This window comes from Rhinolophus sinicus, linkage group LG09 (assembly GCF_036562045.2).
Source record: "Rhinolophus sinicus isolate RSC01 linkage group LG09, ASM3656204v1, whole genome shotgun sequence".
NCBI classification, from domain to species: domain Eukaryota; kingdom Metazoa; phylum Chordata; class Mammalia; order Chiroptera; family Rhinolophidae; genus Rhinolophus; species Rhinolophus sinicus.
The window spans coordinates 81,295,730-81,308,790 of NC_133758.1; the positions used below are offsets into that span (position 1 = coordinate 81,295,730).

The 13,061-nt window shown below is 35.3% G+C and overlaps 1 protein-coding gene across 1 annotated transcript in view; it reads left to right on the plus strand.

The window, feature by feature from the left end:
• The window catches only part of ZNF804B (zinc finger protein 804B), a 447,541-nt gene that overhangs the window by 424,796 nt on the left and 9,684 nt on the right, over positions 1 to 13,061 (plus strand). Inside the window, exon 3 of the mRNA XM_019716413.2 lies at positions 10,422 to 10,552. Coding sequence (XP_019571972.2) covers positions 10,422 to 10,552 — 131 coding nt within the window. The remainder of the gene's footprint in view (positions 1 to 10,421; positions 10,553 to 13,061) is intronic.

Here is a 13,061-nt window from a genome sequence, read left to right on the forward strand (position 1 = left end):
CTCACAAGATTTTGTTTTTCCTGTCACTGTGTTACAATAACTCTTTATTTACAAAAACAGCCTGAGGACTAGATTTGACTCATGGGCCTTAGCTTGCTGTCTCCTACTTCTAACACTATATACCTAAGTAGAAAATCAACTCCAAATTTTTTTTTGAGACAATATGTCATTTTTAATGAAGGTCTTTATGAGGATGTTGAGTAAAATGATCTGGAAACTTCTCTGTATCATGTTTTCCAGCCCAATGACTCAGAGCTTGTAGAGCAGAGTTTTAATAGCGGAAAGAAACAGGGCACGTTGTTGAACACTAGCTGCAGCCATCCCTTTTGGTGACATTTAGCAATTTAATACGGCAGACACTGCTGGTTACCAACTCAATGTCCCTACCACCTTCTTTCCTTACTGACAAAACCCAGATTTAAGTGAGGGGTGGCCACAGGCCTAGCTGAAAATCTGGATTTCCTACAACGCTTACTTAAATGCCAATAGCATGTGACATCCCTGTAGCAAATGATACACGAGAAAAGTCTACTTGGTGCAACTTACAAAAGGCTGTTGTCTTTAAGATGAAAAACGTGTAGTCAGCTTGTGTCCTTAGTTCTTCTTTCTTTCTCCTTGGAATGTAGTTTTGATACCTGATATTTCTCAGGTATATTGAAGCCAGGAGGATAAAGCCACATGTTTAAGCTGGAAGAAACTGAAAACTGAAAGGAGATTGATCTGTGGGCTTCCTGGAGAAGGTATAAGTACTGTAGCATGCTTGAATGTAGTTCTTGGTTCAGAGTAAAATAAACCTATTCAATTAAGCCACTGTAGCCAAATTTCTGACACATGTAGCTCAACCCATTACTAACTGTTATCTTTAGCTTTAAAAATATCATCTCTATTTACTGTGTAAGAGTAATATGATTCAAAAGTCAATTTTACACCAGAGTCTAATTTCATTTATTTCTTATTTCTGTTCCTAATTCTATTTTAATAGTTTCTTCTCAAAGACAGTTCTACTTCAAAACAACATATAGGCAGGAAAATGAGGAAATCTCAAAATACTTTCCCTGCACTAAGACAGTCTAAATTTGCAGGTATGTACAGATTAAATACTTCTGCCTGCAGTATTCTCGGTAAGGATCGCTGACCCTAAAGTAGGGTATGAAAGAGTGGGGAGGATGAAGTAGACATTGAAAGAGCTTTTAAAAATCATATAATGTTAGGTCATACAAGATGCTGAAATACAAGAAATTGCTCTAAAAGAAACAGCTGGATAGATGAGTCAGAGTGCTAGGTTACGTTTTCTTTAGGAACTGAATGGAGAGGGGATAAACATGAAGGAGTCACGTAGCTGGGAGAGAACTCTGCATGCACTGGATAATAACCTGCCCAGTCAAAATGTCATCATGACAGCAACCACACAACCTTCTGGGAGAGCAGAGGTCTGCCATGGGATTTTCTTAAGATTAACTTTTTAGAATCTTAGGGCCTACTGCAGAAAAAACACACTTATTTCCTGAAAGTTTCCCACAAGAAATGTGATTAATACTCCTGATCTTTAAAACGAACAAAATAAAAGCTTTCCTTCAGGCCCTTGTCTCATCCACATGTGACAGGGGGGAGTGCTAGAGATAGTATTGAAACTCTCACAGAAAAATATCTTTAATGGTTCACTTTTGATATCCATTCAAACTCCACATGTTGATATTTAGAAGTATTTCTAAAAGATGGAGATTTATAAAATTTATATGAGTATTTTTTTGGTATGAATAATACTTTTTAAAGATAAACTATAGGTAATTTACATGCCAAGCTATAAAGAATGTACGTAATATTCTGGTACTCTCCACTTTTTCTCTAAGGAAATGGTGATAGTTTTGAAATGCTGTTGCATGAGCAAAAGTGTCTGGGTTTCCCTGGCCGAACATCTTTCTTATGTTTCTCACATTGAGCTTATTCTTCATGATCTAGAGAGAACTGTGATAAAACACAAAATTATTTGTTCTGTGGCATTGCTAACAAAGCATCAGTCTATCAAATGCTTACTGAGGTCATAATCTTTACATAATGAACTTCCTTTGGCTCATTCCAGAAATGCTGGGTTTCTCCAGACCTGAACATACTCTCTGCAGACACTTCATAGGAATTAATGTGGTTTGAATGTGGCAGGTGTGTTCTTATCACATTGTGAACATGGAGAAGGGTAGAGATTAAAAGCCGTTTGATGTGTACTAACTCAGTCTGAACAACAATTCCCATTTACTCATTGCCAAAGGACTTTCCTTGTAACGCTGTTATTCATTTCAGGGCAGTCGCTAGAGATACTAATGCTGATGTAGTATCGGCTATATTCTTACCTGATATAATATGGCTTTCTAGGTTATGCCATAGTGCAGAAAATAAATAAACCTTGCAGTTTAAACAAATAAAAGTTTGTGCCTGGGGTAGCAGCTGACTTGGAGCCTGACCATAATAGCTAGAGGGTGGAAGAATTTGGGTAACATTTCAGAAGTAGCGGGAATACTAGAGCTGTCTATGGCCATTTGAGAGCTTCTCAGGTAGGGTTTCCAGGCGGGAATTCCCACCCGTTCTCAGGAATTTTTTTTCACTTTCCCATTCCCGAATCCAGAGTTACAAACTGTTTTCTGTTCTCCACGATGAATCGTTTACACAAAGTGATGGCCAATACGACCCAACCACCTGGGTTCAAGGAGTCGATTTTCCCGATTTCCCGACCAACTTTTCTCCGGATTTGGGAACAGGAAAGCAAAAAACTTCCTGAGAACGGGCGGGAATTCCCACCTGGAAACCTTATTCTCAGGGGGTCCTAGACCGTGGAAGTGGTGGCTTGCCTGGGACACATATCTTTAGCACCTGAGTATATGCCCTTCCTTCAGCCATGGAGGTGTCACAGGCTACTTGGGGTTATAAAGAAATTTTTTACATGATCCACAATTTCAAGTTGTCCTACAATCTAGAACCATCCCCAAATCAGTGCTGAAATAGTGGTGTCTTTAGGCCGGACTCTACCTCTCTTAAAAGTTGGGCACAGCCAAAGAGTCCAGAAATGAGCTTGACAAGGAATCTCTACATCCCGACTGTTAAAGCACAGCTTGCTTAAAATCAGCAATTAGATTTAGAGTTGAGCAATTCATATTCTAGCACATGTAAAAAGAATTTTCCAGCTCTTGTTGTAAAGTATTTAACTTAACACTTGTGAAGAAGAAGATGGAGGCAGAATATCATTTCTTCTGACCCATTCTGAGCTTGCCTGCGGCACGCTTGGTCCTTGGAGCAGGGAATCCCCATCAGAGAGACGGTACACAGATGCATTCATCGCAGAACACAGCAGGGAACTCCTCTGGTTAGGAGCCTGAACTGTAGCTTCTAAGATGGGAGACATTTAAAAAAACATTTTAGTTATTTTTACTATCTGTCTTTGTATAGCTACCAGATCACATAAAAGATAACAACATGCAAAAAAACAGAAAATTTCAACAGGGAGAATTTTTCTGAGAAATTATCAAGAAATTTTATGTAATTTAATTCTCATATATTGATTATATTGTTCAAATTATACCCTCTCCTAGTCTATAGTTAATGATCAATGAATGTTGCCCAAATCATTTGATAAAAACATTTCCGAACAATGAGCAGTATCCCAGAACTGTACAGACTTTTAATGTCACAAAATGAAACTATTATAAATGTCTAGAATTTTACGTAAGTTTTTCTGACTTCTTTAACTCTTAGGAATACTAGACATTCTGTTTTCATGTCACAGTTGTGTTTTTTTTTGTCTCTCCTTTGGTATAGATCATGTCATTTAACCTTCTATATGTTTGTTTTTTCATCTCTAAAATGAGGTTAATAAGTTTGACCTTTTGCATTGGGGTTTTGCTCTGTTGTAAAGAAAAACATTAATGCCTGCAAAGTACCCTGGGATCCATGGATGAAAGTGCAGGATGGAAGAAGTATATACACTTGAGTAACTCCATTTCACATGTGTGTTCTGCTTCAGTGAAGTGGATCAGAGAGTGGTTACTGGAGTGGGCAGGTGTTTACATGCCTGTTCTGACTGGTAGGCAATGATATTGGGAGCACTGATATTCCAAACACATAGACACTCGCTGGCCTAATCAACTTTCCTCTTCATTTATTTATTCACAGCTGAATTCCACTTGCAATGCAAGTGACAAGCATTCTTGTTGGCAGGTAGGGAAATAAAGATTACTTAGTTTGTGCTTTTAAAATGAACCTGAGGTGAAAATTAAATTCCAAGTATTTCATAAAATGTATTTTAGCAAGTATGTCTTTATAAGTCTTATTTCACTTATTGCTGAGAGAGGATAAAATGCATGATGAAAACTGGAGAAGATATGTGAAGACTACTTTTCTTTCTTTACCTTGACCCCTGAGTCAGTCATTTTGCACTGATCAGGGCAAAGGCCATGGCAGGTAAGCTTTCCTCAGGACTGTGAAGACCATCTGCTCTGCCATTTCTCTTTTAATGTCTTTAAAAAAATACAAGGACAGGACCTAGATGTTCCTATTTCCCCCTAGGAAATACAAGATGCCCACTCTTTTACCCTCATTCTTGATTGAGATCCATTTTGAATAACATTAACACCCAAAGGCAAACTTTAAATAAGATTTATCAAAGAATATCTGACAACTAATCATATTTTAATCCAAATTTTATGATTTTCTTCACTAGTGACATATGATCTTGAACTTACAGAAATTGACATGTTTCCATTAAACATTATAAATTATTCCAGACAAAGGTGAGGAATGTACCCAGCATGCTTCCTTTCTCTGTCTTCTTCTTTAGAAAATGTTACACCTACCAGTTTTGTAAAACTGTCTAAATGAAAATCACTCAAATGTTCTATTTTCAATAAGAATATGAATCAAATGATCTAATGGCTCCCCATTGCCGGTTAAATCAAGAGTTCCTATGCATCCTGCTTCCCAAAGTTCCATGAAATCTAACTGTTCCTTACCTTGGAGAGTGATAATAGTTCATATTCATTGAGCATTTGCTATATAGCATGTGCTGTCCTCAACAGTTTGCTTTTCTCAACTCAAATAATAATTCTACGAACTCTACAAGGTAAATACTGATAGTTTGCCAAGTTACAAATGTATAAACTGAAGTTAGGGCAGATTGAGTAACTTCCTTAAAGTCTCACAGCTAGTGAGTGACAGAGACAAGACACAAACTCAGGTCTGACTGATTTTAGAATTCTTCTCTTAACCCCTACACTGAGTGTGTACCATCCAAACACTTCTGGAAACCAGACACTTTGTTGTGTTCCCTCTATGGCTAGATGCTACTCTCTGTCTTCCTTCCCTCCTCTCCCTGTGAGGTTCAACTTCTCACCTACTCTAACCTGTTCATCCTGAGTCCCTACTGGCAAACAACTGATTATTGAGCTTTCTATAGTTCATTGTAAATTGTAAGGTAGCAATTTTTTTTTCTGAAATATGTTTGTCTTGAGCTGTTCTCAGTAAAAGCTGATCAACTACATACCTTTAAAGATTTTTTTCCCCAAATGGTTTACTTTTTTAAACTGAGTAGGATTATTGACAGCTACCATACTTAAATAAATTGACAGCTACCGTTGCTTAAATAAATTGATTTTTATCGGATTAGGATAAAAAACTAGAAACTTGAGAAAACCCAAGCTAAAATACGAGGTTGGCAAAATTTGACTTCTGGATTCTTAGAAGTTCGCATTACTTGTCCAGAGTCAAACAATCCTCTTTTCATTAGTCAAATCAACACTTGGAAGGGTCTTTTATAATAGGCATGACCATGTGGTGTAACCTTTTCCAGAAGTGTGGTATTTGTGAGTAGCGTTTTGTTGTTGTTTGGTGGAGGGGCATTAGAAAACTGTTATTATTGTGAGTTGAACTTTTTCTCTTTGCAGTTTTATCCCTTTTTGCTTTATGTATTGTGAAGCTCTGTTAATAAGTACATACACTTTTAGGCCGTTTTTGTTAACTTGATTAATTTACCCCATTATTATTATGAAATAAACTTCCTTATTCCTATTAATATATCTTTACTCTAAAAATCTACTCTCTGTTCCAGCAATAGAACTCTTCCAGCTTTCTTCTAGTGTAATATTGACATGGTATACATTTTTACATCCTTTTCTTTTAATCTTTTTTTTTGTTATATTTTGTTTTATTTCTCCTTCTCCTTCTTCTTTTAAACCCTCCCCATCTTTTCCACATAACAGAAACGTTATCACATTTTTGTACAAATAATATGGAGCCTAGAAAGGAATTTTAAGTAAGGAATGAAAATCCATCCATCTGCTAGGTATCAAAATCTTATCCGTTTATAGCTCATTCAGTTGGTTTAAACCTGGTACTAATGAGATGAAGGCCATGGGTTCCATTCCCCAATGGCTAGTTAGTTTTTATCTGTTTCATAGCCACAAACTGCTTTCCTAACCCCAGTCCCCCATATTGTAATGTGTGCTAGTGGTCACAAGTCTTAAGGTAAAATTGAATCTTTCCATACAAATTTTCTAAATTAACAATATTTGAAATCAACCTTTAAATGTATTATCTAACTTTTAAGTATGAGTCAAATTATTGATCTTTTTGGTCTATATAATTGTGTGTTCCATGTTTTTCCAAGTATAAAAACGATGTTAACAGCTCTAGATGAATGGGGCAGGGTTCCAGGGAGCTACAGGTTGTGGGCTGTGGTTTTTACAAAGTTAATGCAGTTTCAGTTCCTGCTCCAATGCTGGTCCTATGACCACTTTGCAAAAACACCCTGAGAACACTGGCCAGCTACCATGCTATATCTTTTGATTGGAGATTTAATCTATCTACATTTAAATTAATTGTTAATAGACATGTAGTTATTGCCATTTTATCATTCTTATTTTTATCTTTCTTCTTCTTCTTAAAGAAATCCCTTTAACATTACTTGTAATACTGGTTTGGTGGTGATGAACTCTTTAGCTTCTCCTTGTCTGGGAAGCTCTTTATCTGTCCTTTGGTTCCAAATGATAGCTTTGCTAAGTAGAGTAATCTTGGCTGTAGGTCATTGCTTTTTATCACTTTGAATATTTCATACCAATCCCTTCTGGCTTGCAAAGTTTCTGTTGAGAAATCAGCTGATGGTCTTATGGAAGCTCCCATATATGTAACTAACTGCTTTTCTGTTGCTGCTTTTAAGATACTTTCTCAGTGATGGTTGTTCTGTAGTTTAGTTGTAATTTTGATGTGGTCATTAGAGGAGGTGAGCACAGTGTTTACATAGTCTGCCATCTTAACCAGAACTTCATCTCATTCTTTTTTAAAAGGTATTTTCACTAAGTATAAAATTTAACTTTGACAAGTTTAAAATTTTTTTCCCAGAAATTTAAAGATGTTGTTTTATTATATTCTCACTTGTATTGCTTCCAATGAGAATTATTCTGCCATCCTACTATTTGGTCTTCTCTAAAGAAATCTGTCATTTCTCTCTGGATTTTTTTTTTTTAAATTTTACTTTATTTCCTGACTTTAAAAAAATTTATTGTTATGAGCATTGGGTGTGATTTTCTTCATGTTTCCTGAACTTGTGGTTTGTTGGGGGATCTACAGTGTTTGGGGGACCTACAGGGGGTTTACAGTGTTCAGAAAGTTTGGAAAATTTTTACCTATTGTATATGTAAATATCCTCTCCCCCTTCTTCAGAAACTGCAATTAACAAATTGTCCCATAGATTATCATCTCTTCTCTACTTTTTGAACATATGTAATACAGTTGTAACTGTCTTAATTAACTTTTCTGTCAGTTTTAGCATTGCATCAGTTCTGTATTGGTCTTGATCCGTTGATTATTTTCCTTATTTTTGGCTGTGAATTCCTAGTTTTTTGCATGCCTGATAATCTTTGATTGGATGTTAGATGTCATTAGTTTTTCCTTGTTTTGCTGGCTATTTTTATATTTCTATAAATATTCCTGAATTAGGTTCTGAAATACAGCTAAGCTACTTGGAATCAGAACTATTTCTTGCTTTTTTTATTTGATAGGCAATTCCAAAGTAGTGATCAGTCTATGGTTAATTATTCTTTACTAAAGCAGGACATCCCTGGATTCTATACTTAACGTCCCATGAGTTTTTCTAATTTTATTGGTGAGAAATGACATTATTCCTGACTATACATGAATGTTAGGCACTGTTGCTTGTAATTCATTCAGCTGGTTCTTTCCTTGGCCTGGAGTATTTTCAGGCCAAGTAAAGAACACACATGCACTGCTAATGAGTATTCTGAAACTTGAGATCCCTCTGTAGATCTCAAGGGTTTTATTTGTCTGTTTAGTCTTGAGCACTCAGCATTGGCGTCAAATTTGTGGCTAGATATCTTTAAACAAAATCTCTTCTTCCATTTTTCTATGTTGCTTAAAAACACTTTAACTTTGCTAACTTTCTCAACACAATAAATCTTCACCACCACCCCCTCCACCTGCCAATCTGTCTTAACTTTTCCTATAATCTTCAAAGCATCTGGTATTTACCCCTATTAAGAAAGTCAGCACTATCTTATATAAGTATCTGCTTACTTGTCTGCCTCCCTTGAAGGGAAAATAATTGATTTATAAATTGCTATACCCTATTACATAGTAGGAGTTAACAGTATTTGTTGTAGGATGAATGAGACAGAATTCACAATCGTTTCTATAATTCAGAGATAGAAGTGCTGTCCTGGAATCTGGGAGGTTAATGAAAGAAACAGGTATACCAGGAAGTTTAAAACAAGATTCCAATAATAAGAGTCAAATATCAGATATTGTCAGTAAATGAATCAATATCCTCTTCTAGGATTTTCAGGTTTTGTACACTCATAATATTAAATTTGACACAGTTGTGCTGTATTTTATGCAGGCTCTTAAATTGTGGAGGAAATTTTTCAAAAGGTCTTTGCTCATTAAATGAGCCTTCACTCCAAGAATTAGATTTTCGTACATTTGGAGGCTGAGGAAGTGTGAGAAGAAGCCTAAGTAGAAATGGAGGTTTTTATTAGCCCTTCTCTATCTTCTGATCAACGCTACTCTTTCTTGGGCTCTCTGTTGTTTATCAACTCCAGGGAACTGTTTATCCTTTTTTTTTTCTTTTCTTTTTTCTCATAATACCAGGGCCATAATTTTATTTCTTGAAATTTTCTGTGTTTTTAAAAGGCTCTGAAGTTTTTGCCAAAAATTGAATTCAGATGGTCTCCACTGTTCTCCCTGTGGCTGTTTTGAGTTCTATGAAACTCTTATTATTCTTTGTGCTCGAAATATTCTGTCTTTGAAAGACTGACCTGCCTCCTTCTTCAGATGCTTAGCCTAGAAGCAATTATCTGGCCACCATCTCCCATGAGCATGTTCCCTTTCAAGAACAGACCTAATAATCATTAAAGGTCTTGGCCCTTGCTCTGGGGGTTGGAAATAGTCTACTGCAGCGTTATTACCTCGCTTGATAGCTATGTGGTTTTTGCCATCCCTGGGAAATATCTTTTATAGTGGATTTGGGAAATGAAAACAAATTAAATGGATACAGAATTCAGGCAGTTTACAGTCATTTTGTATGGATTAAGAAAGGCTAATCTTCATATATAAATATACTCTCAGTTCAGGAGTAAGCCTCAAACTTCAAGACGCTCATTGGATTGTGACTGTTTCTCAATTTGTTCAATATCATTACATGTGCTTAGTGCAGATTCTGAAGTAGAAATCCAAACAGGTAATGAGTATAATCCAATTCGCATGTAAGCCAATTATTTTAGAGGAAAGATTAATTAAAAGAAGTGGTAGGTTAATTTAAATCAAATATGGCCGACCCTCTACTCTGACCCATTTTTGTCCTCTTGGATACAATAAAGAAATGTGCATTGGGTAAATATTTCCCCTAGGGGGGAAAAAGTTAACAATCACATTTAGAGCTTTAAACTAAATATTTCACAATAACAGATGCTCTTCACCAAAACAAGCTTATTTCACCCAATGTATTTAATAGCATCATTTTTTTATAAATAAGAGTAAGTACTTTCTACAAGTGAGAGGGTTGGGGGCAATGGTAGAGGAAAGTGCATCCCATAACCTCCTCTCCCTTCATATTCATTCATATATTGCACATTTTCCCCATTTACATTTTTACAGGCACACAGATTATTGTATTTATATAGCCAGGGTGGTCCCAGCAAGGACTGGGGTCCAGCTTTGCAGCATATTTCTGTAGTGATTGTGACAAGCTTTAATAAATAATCCAGTTGAAAACTAAATTTATCACGAAGCAGAGAATAGCATTAAGGGATAAGATGTTTTACTCTCCCTATCCAGAAAGTCACCGCTGCACCCAGGACCAAATTTAATAAGGAACATTGTGGATGGAAAAGAATACATTAGTTATTTCTGTTTTTCTTCTTTGTCCACAGAGACTGAAAGAATTAAAACAACGGGAATTTGCTCGAAATGTAGCTTCCAAGTCATGGAAAGATGAGAAGAAACAAGAAAAAGCACTTAAACGACTCCATCAGCTGGCTGAGTTAAGGCAACAGTCTGAATGGTAAGAATTAGAGGTGTCTCAGGTGATTCAAAACTCTCTTCAACCTCTGGGGAAATTTCAATGATAAATTTACATGGTTCACTGTAGCAATATAAACAAATTATAATTAAGCAACAGATATGTCCAAGGGCAAATGTTCTAATAGTTCAAGTTCATAAATTAATGACTTTGACATCTGATTTTTTCTTCCCAATATCATTAATTTAATGTGCTCTTTAATAAAATGATCCAAGGATTATTCAAATATACTAGCATTTATTCTATCCATTTGATTAAAATGGACCTATGAGCATAACTCTTTAGTGATTATTTTAAGTTTTATAATAATAATTTTAAAACCATAAATAACAATGTGTCCTTTTGGGAGGAAATAAATCTTCTGTACATTCCCCTATACACACCTGAATCTAGAATAAATGACACTATCATTGTCTGGACAAGTAAGATGTCATTAATTCAGTTAAATTTAGCACTTATTGATAATTATAACAAGGACACAATAACATATTCTCTTAGTTGAAAAATAGCAATTTTACATAAGCTTGGAACTGCTGAATGTTTCTAGGTGAGAAAATTGCCACCTGAAATTCAATTAAATTTGCAGATTGTGATTTGTGTTCATATGAATCATAATGTAGAATACTAATATTGCTAATTAATGTAGTTGACAGCAACCTAGTGAACTGTGAAATTTATAGCTGTGACAAAATTTAAACTACTGTTGTTTAAGTGAAAAACAATATACAATAAACTTGGGAGTGAATGACTCAATTATAGTACCATAAAATATTAAACCTCAAATTTGATTATAAGAATATTGTTATTTTTTAAGATCAGTTATGAGTAAAAACACAATTAGTATTCTGCTTACATACATTCATGTGTTTGTACATGAGTTATCTTAGGGTAATTTGAATTATGAAAATACATAAAATATAATAAGATTAAAAATAAGTGATAAATTTGGTATAAAGAAAAAAATAATTGTCAGAAACACATATATCCAGAGGCGAGGTTAATACAAAAATGCATGTTCTAAGATCTCATACAATCATTGAAACAGGACACGCATTTGATACTGGCTTTTTACTTGCCAATGCAATGAGTATTGTAAAATATGTTACCTGAACCCATTGTCAGTAAGATAATCAGACAGCACTTGTCAAAACAGAACTTGTAAGGAAACACCTTACTGAATAACACCATGCTATTCGGGTAGCATGCAGGAAAAAAATCTAGGGGAGCTGTTAATTCCTAGGTGGTTAATTATGAGGTGCAATGAGTCAGATTATTAAAACAACAACAACAAAAACAGGACAAGGCTCACTATAGACACCTTTTAGATAGGTCCTTTAAGAACACACAGCAGAAAATCTGAGTAAACATAATTTTGGTTCTTTTGTTATTACAAAATAACAAACTTCTAAACTTCTACATTTCTACCTGCCCATTCTATATTTTCTTTGGGGAGAAACAAAGGATCAGAGGAGCCTTGATAATGATGTTGGTGATGGTGGTGGTGATGGTGATGGTAATGATGATGCTTTTGTTTAGAAATTCTAAGTTTGCAGAGCTACCCATTAAGTGTCTTCCAAATTAAAACAAATTAAAAGATCCACCTTACTGGGGTTGAGCTGTCCCTCTGGAAATCTTACTAACTAAACAAATACAAACCTAACTGCATCTTCTATAGAGTAGGCAGGCTCTCTAGGTCCCAATCATTATTACGGAAATGATAGGTGTTCAGCTTTCCAGCTACTTGGAACTAGGAAAATGATTTCATTCTTTTCTAGTACCCACCATCTGCCTTCCAGACAATTGTTCTGTCTGCTTAAGCAGCCTCACGGGATGTCACTTAATATGTCTCTTAATAGGATTATTAAATATTTTCATTTTGGCAGCTGAATTGACAAATGAAAGTAAGAAATAAAATGAAAGAAGAAAAAAGAATCACCTGTATGTATTATCCATCTCCTAGACAACTTTTCTTTGTCCTTTATTCTCATAATGAGGGCTTAGTAGGATAATGCAGATAACAAGAAGGTTCCCCCATGAACCTAGGAAGAAGAGAGGACTAGTAGTAAGAATATTTGAATCAAACTGATTTTTAAAATGATGGCAGAAACGGTTAATGGATCTTATAAAGGGCAGTCAACTTTGGCCATCCCTTGGGTAGTTTAACCTAATTGATTTCTCAGCAAGACCACTTATTGTATGCACACCTATTTGTAAAATTATATATGTGTAAGTCTAAGTATAGTGCAACTTGACATGGACATTTTTTCCAAATTTAAAAAATTGTGGGACCACTGATTGTGAGAATATAAAGTTCCTTATATAAGAGAGCTAGATAATGTGGAACATTAGGAAATTATATCATGTAAAGAAATTATGTTGTTCTGATATGTTTGTTTTTTCCTGTTTGGAAAGTATACTTCTTGCACAAAACATAATTAATTATGCAGGTATTAAGATGCCAAGAATTAGAATTCTTGTACAACTATTGGAA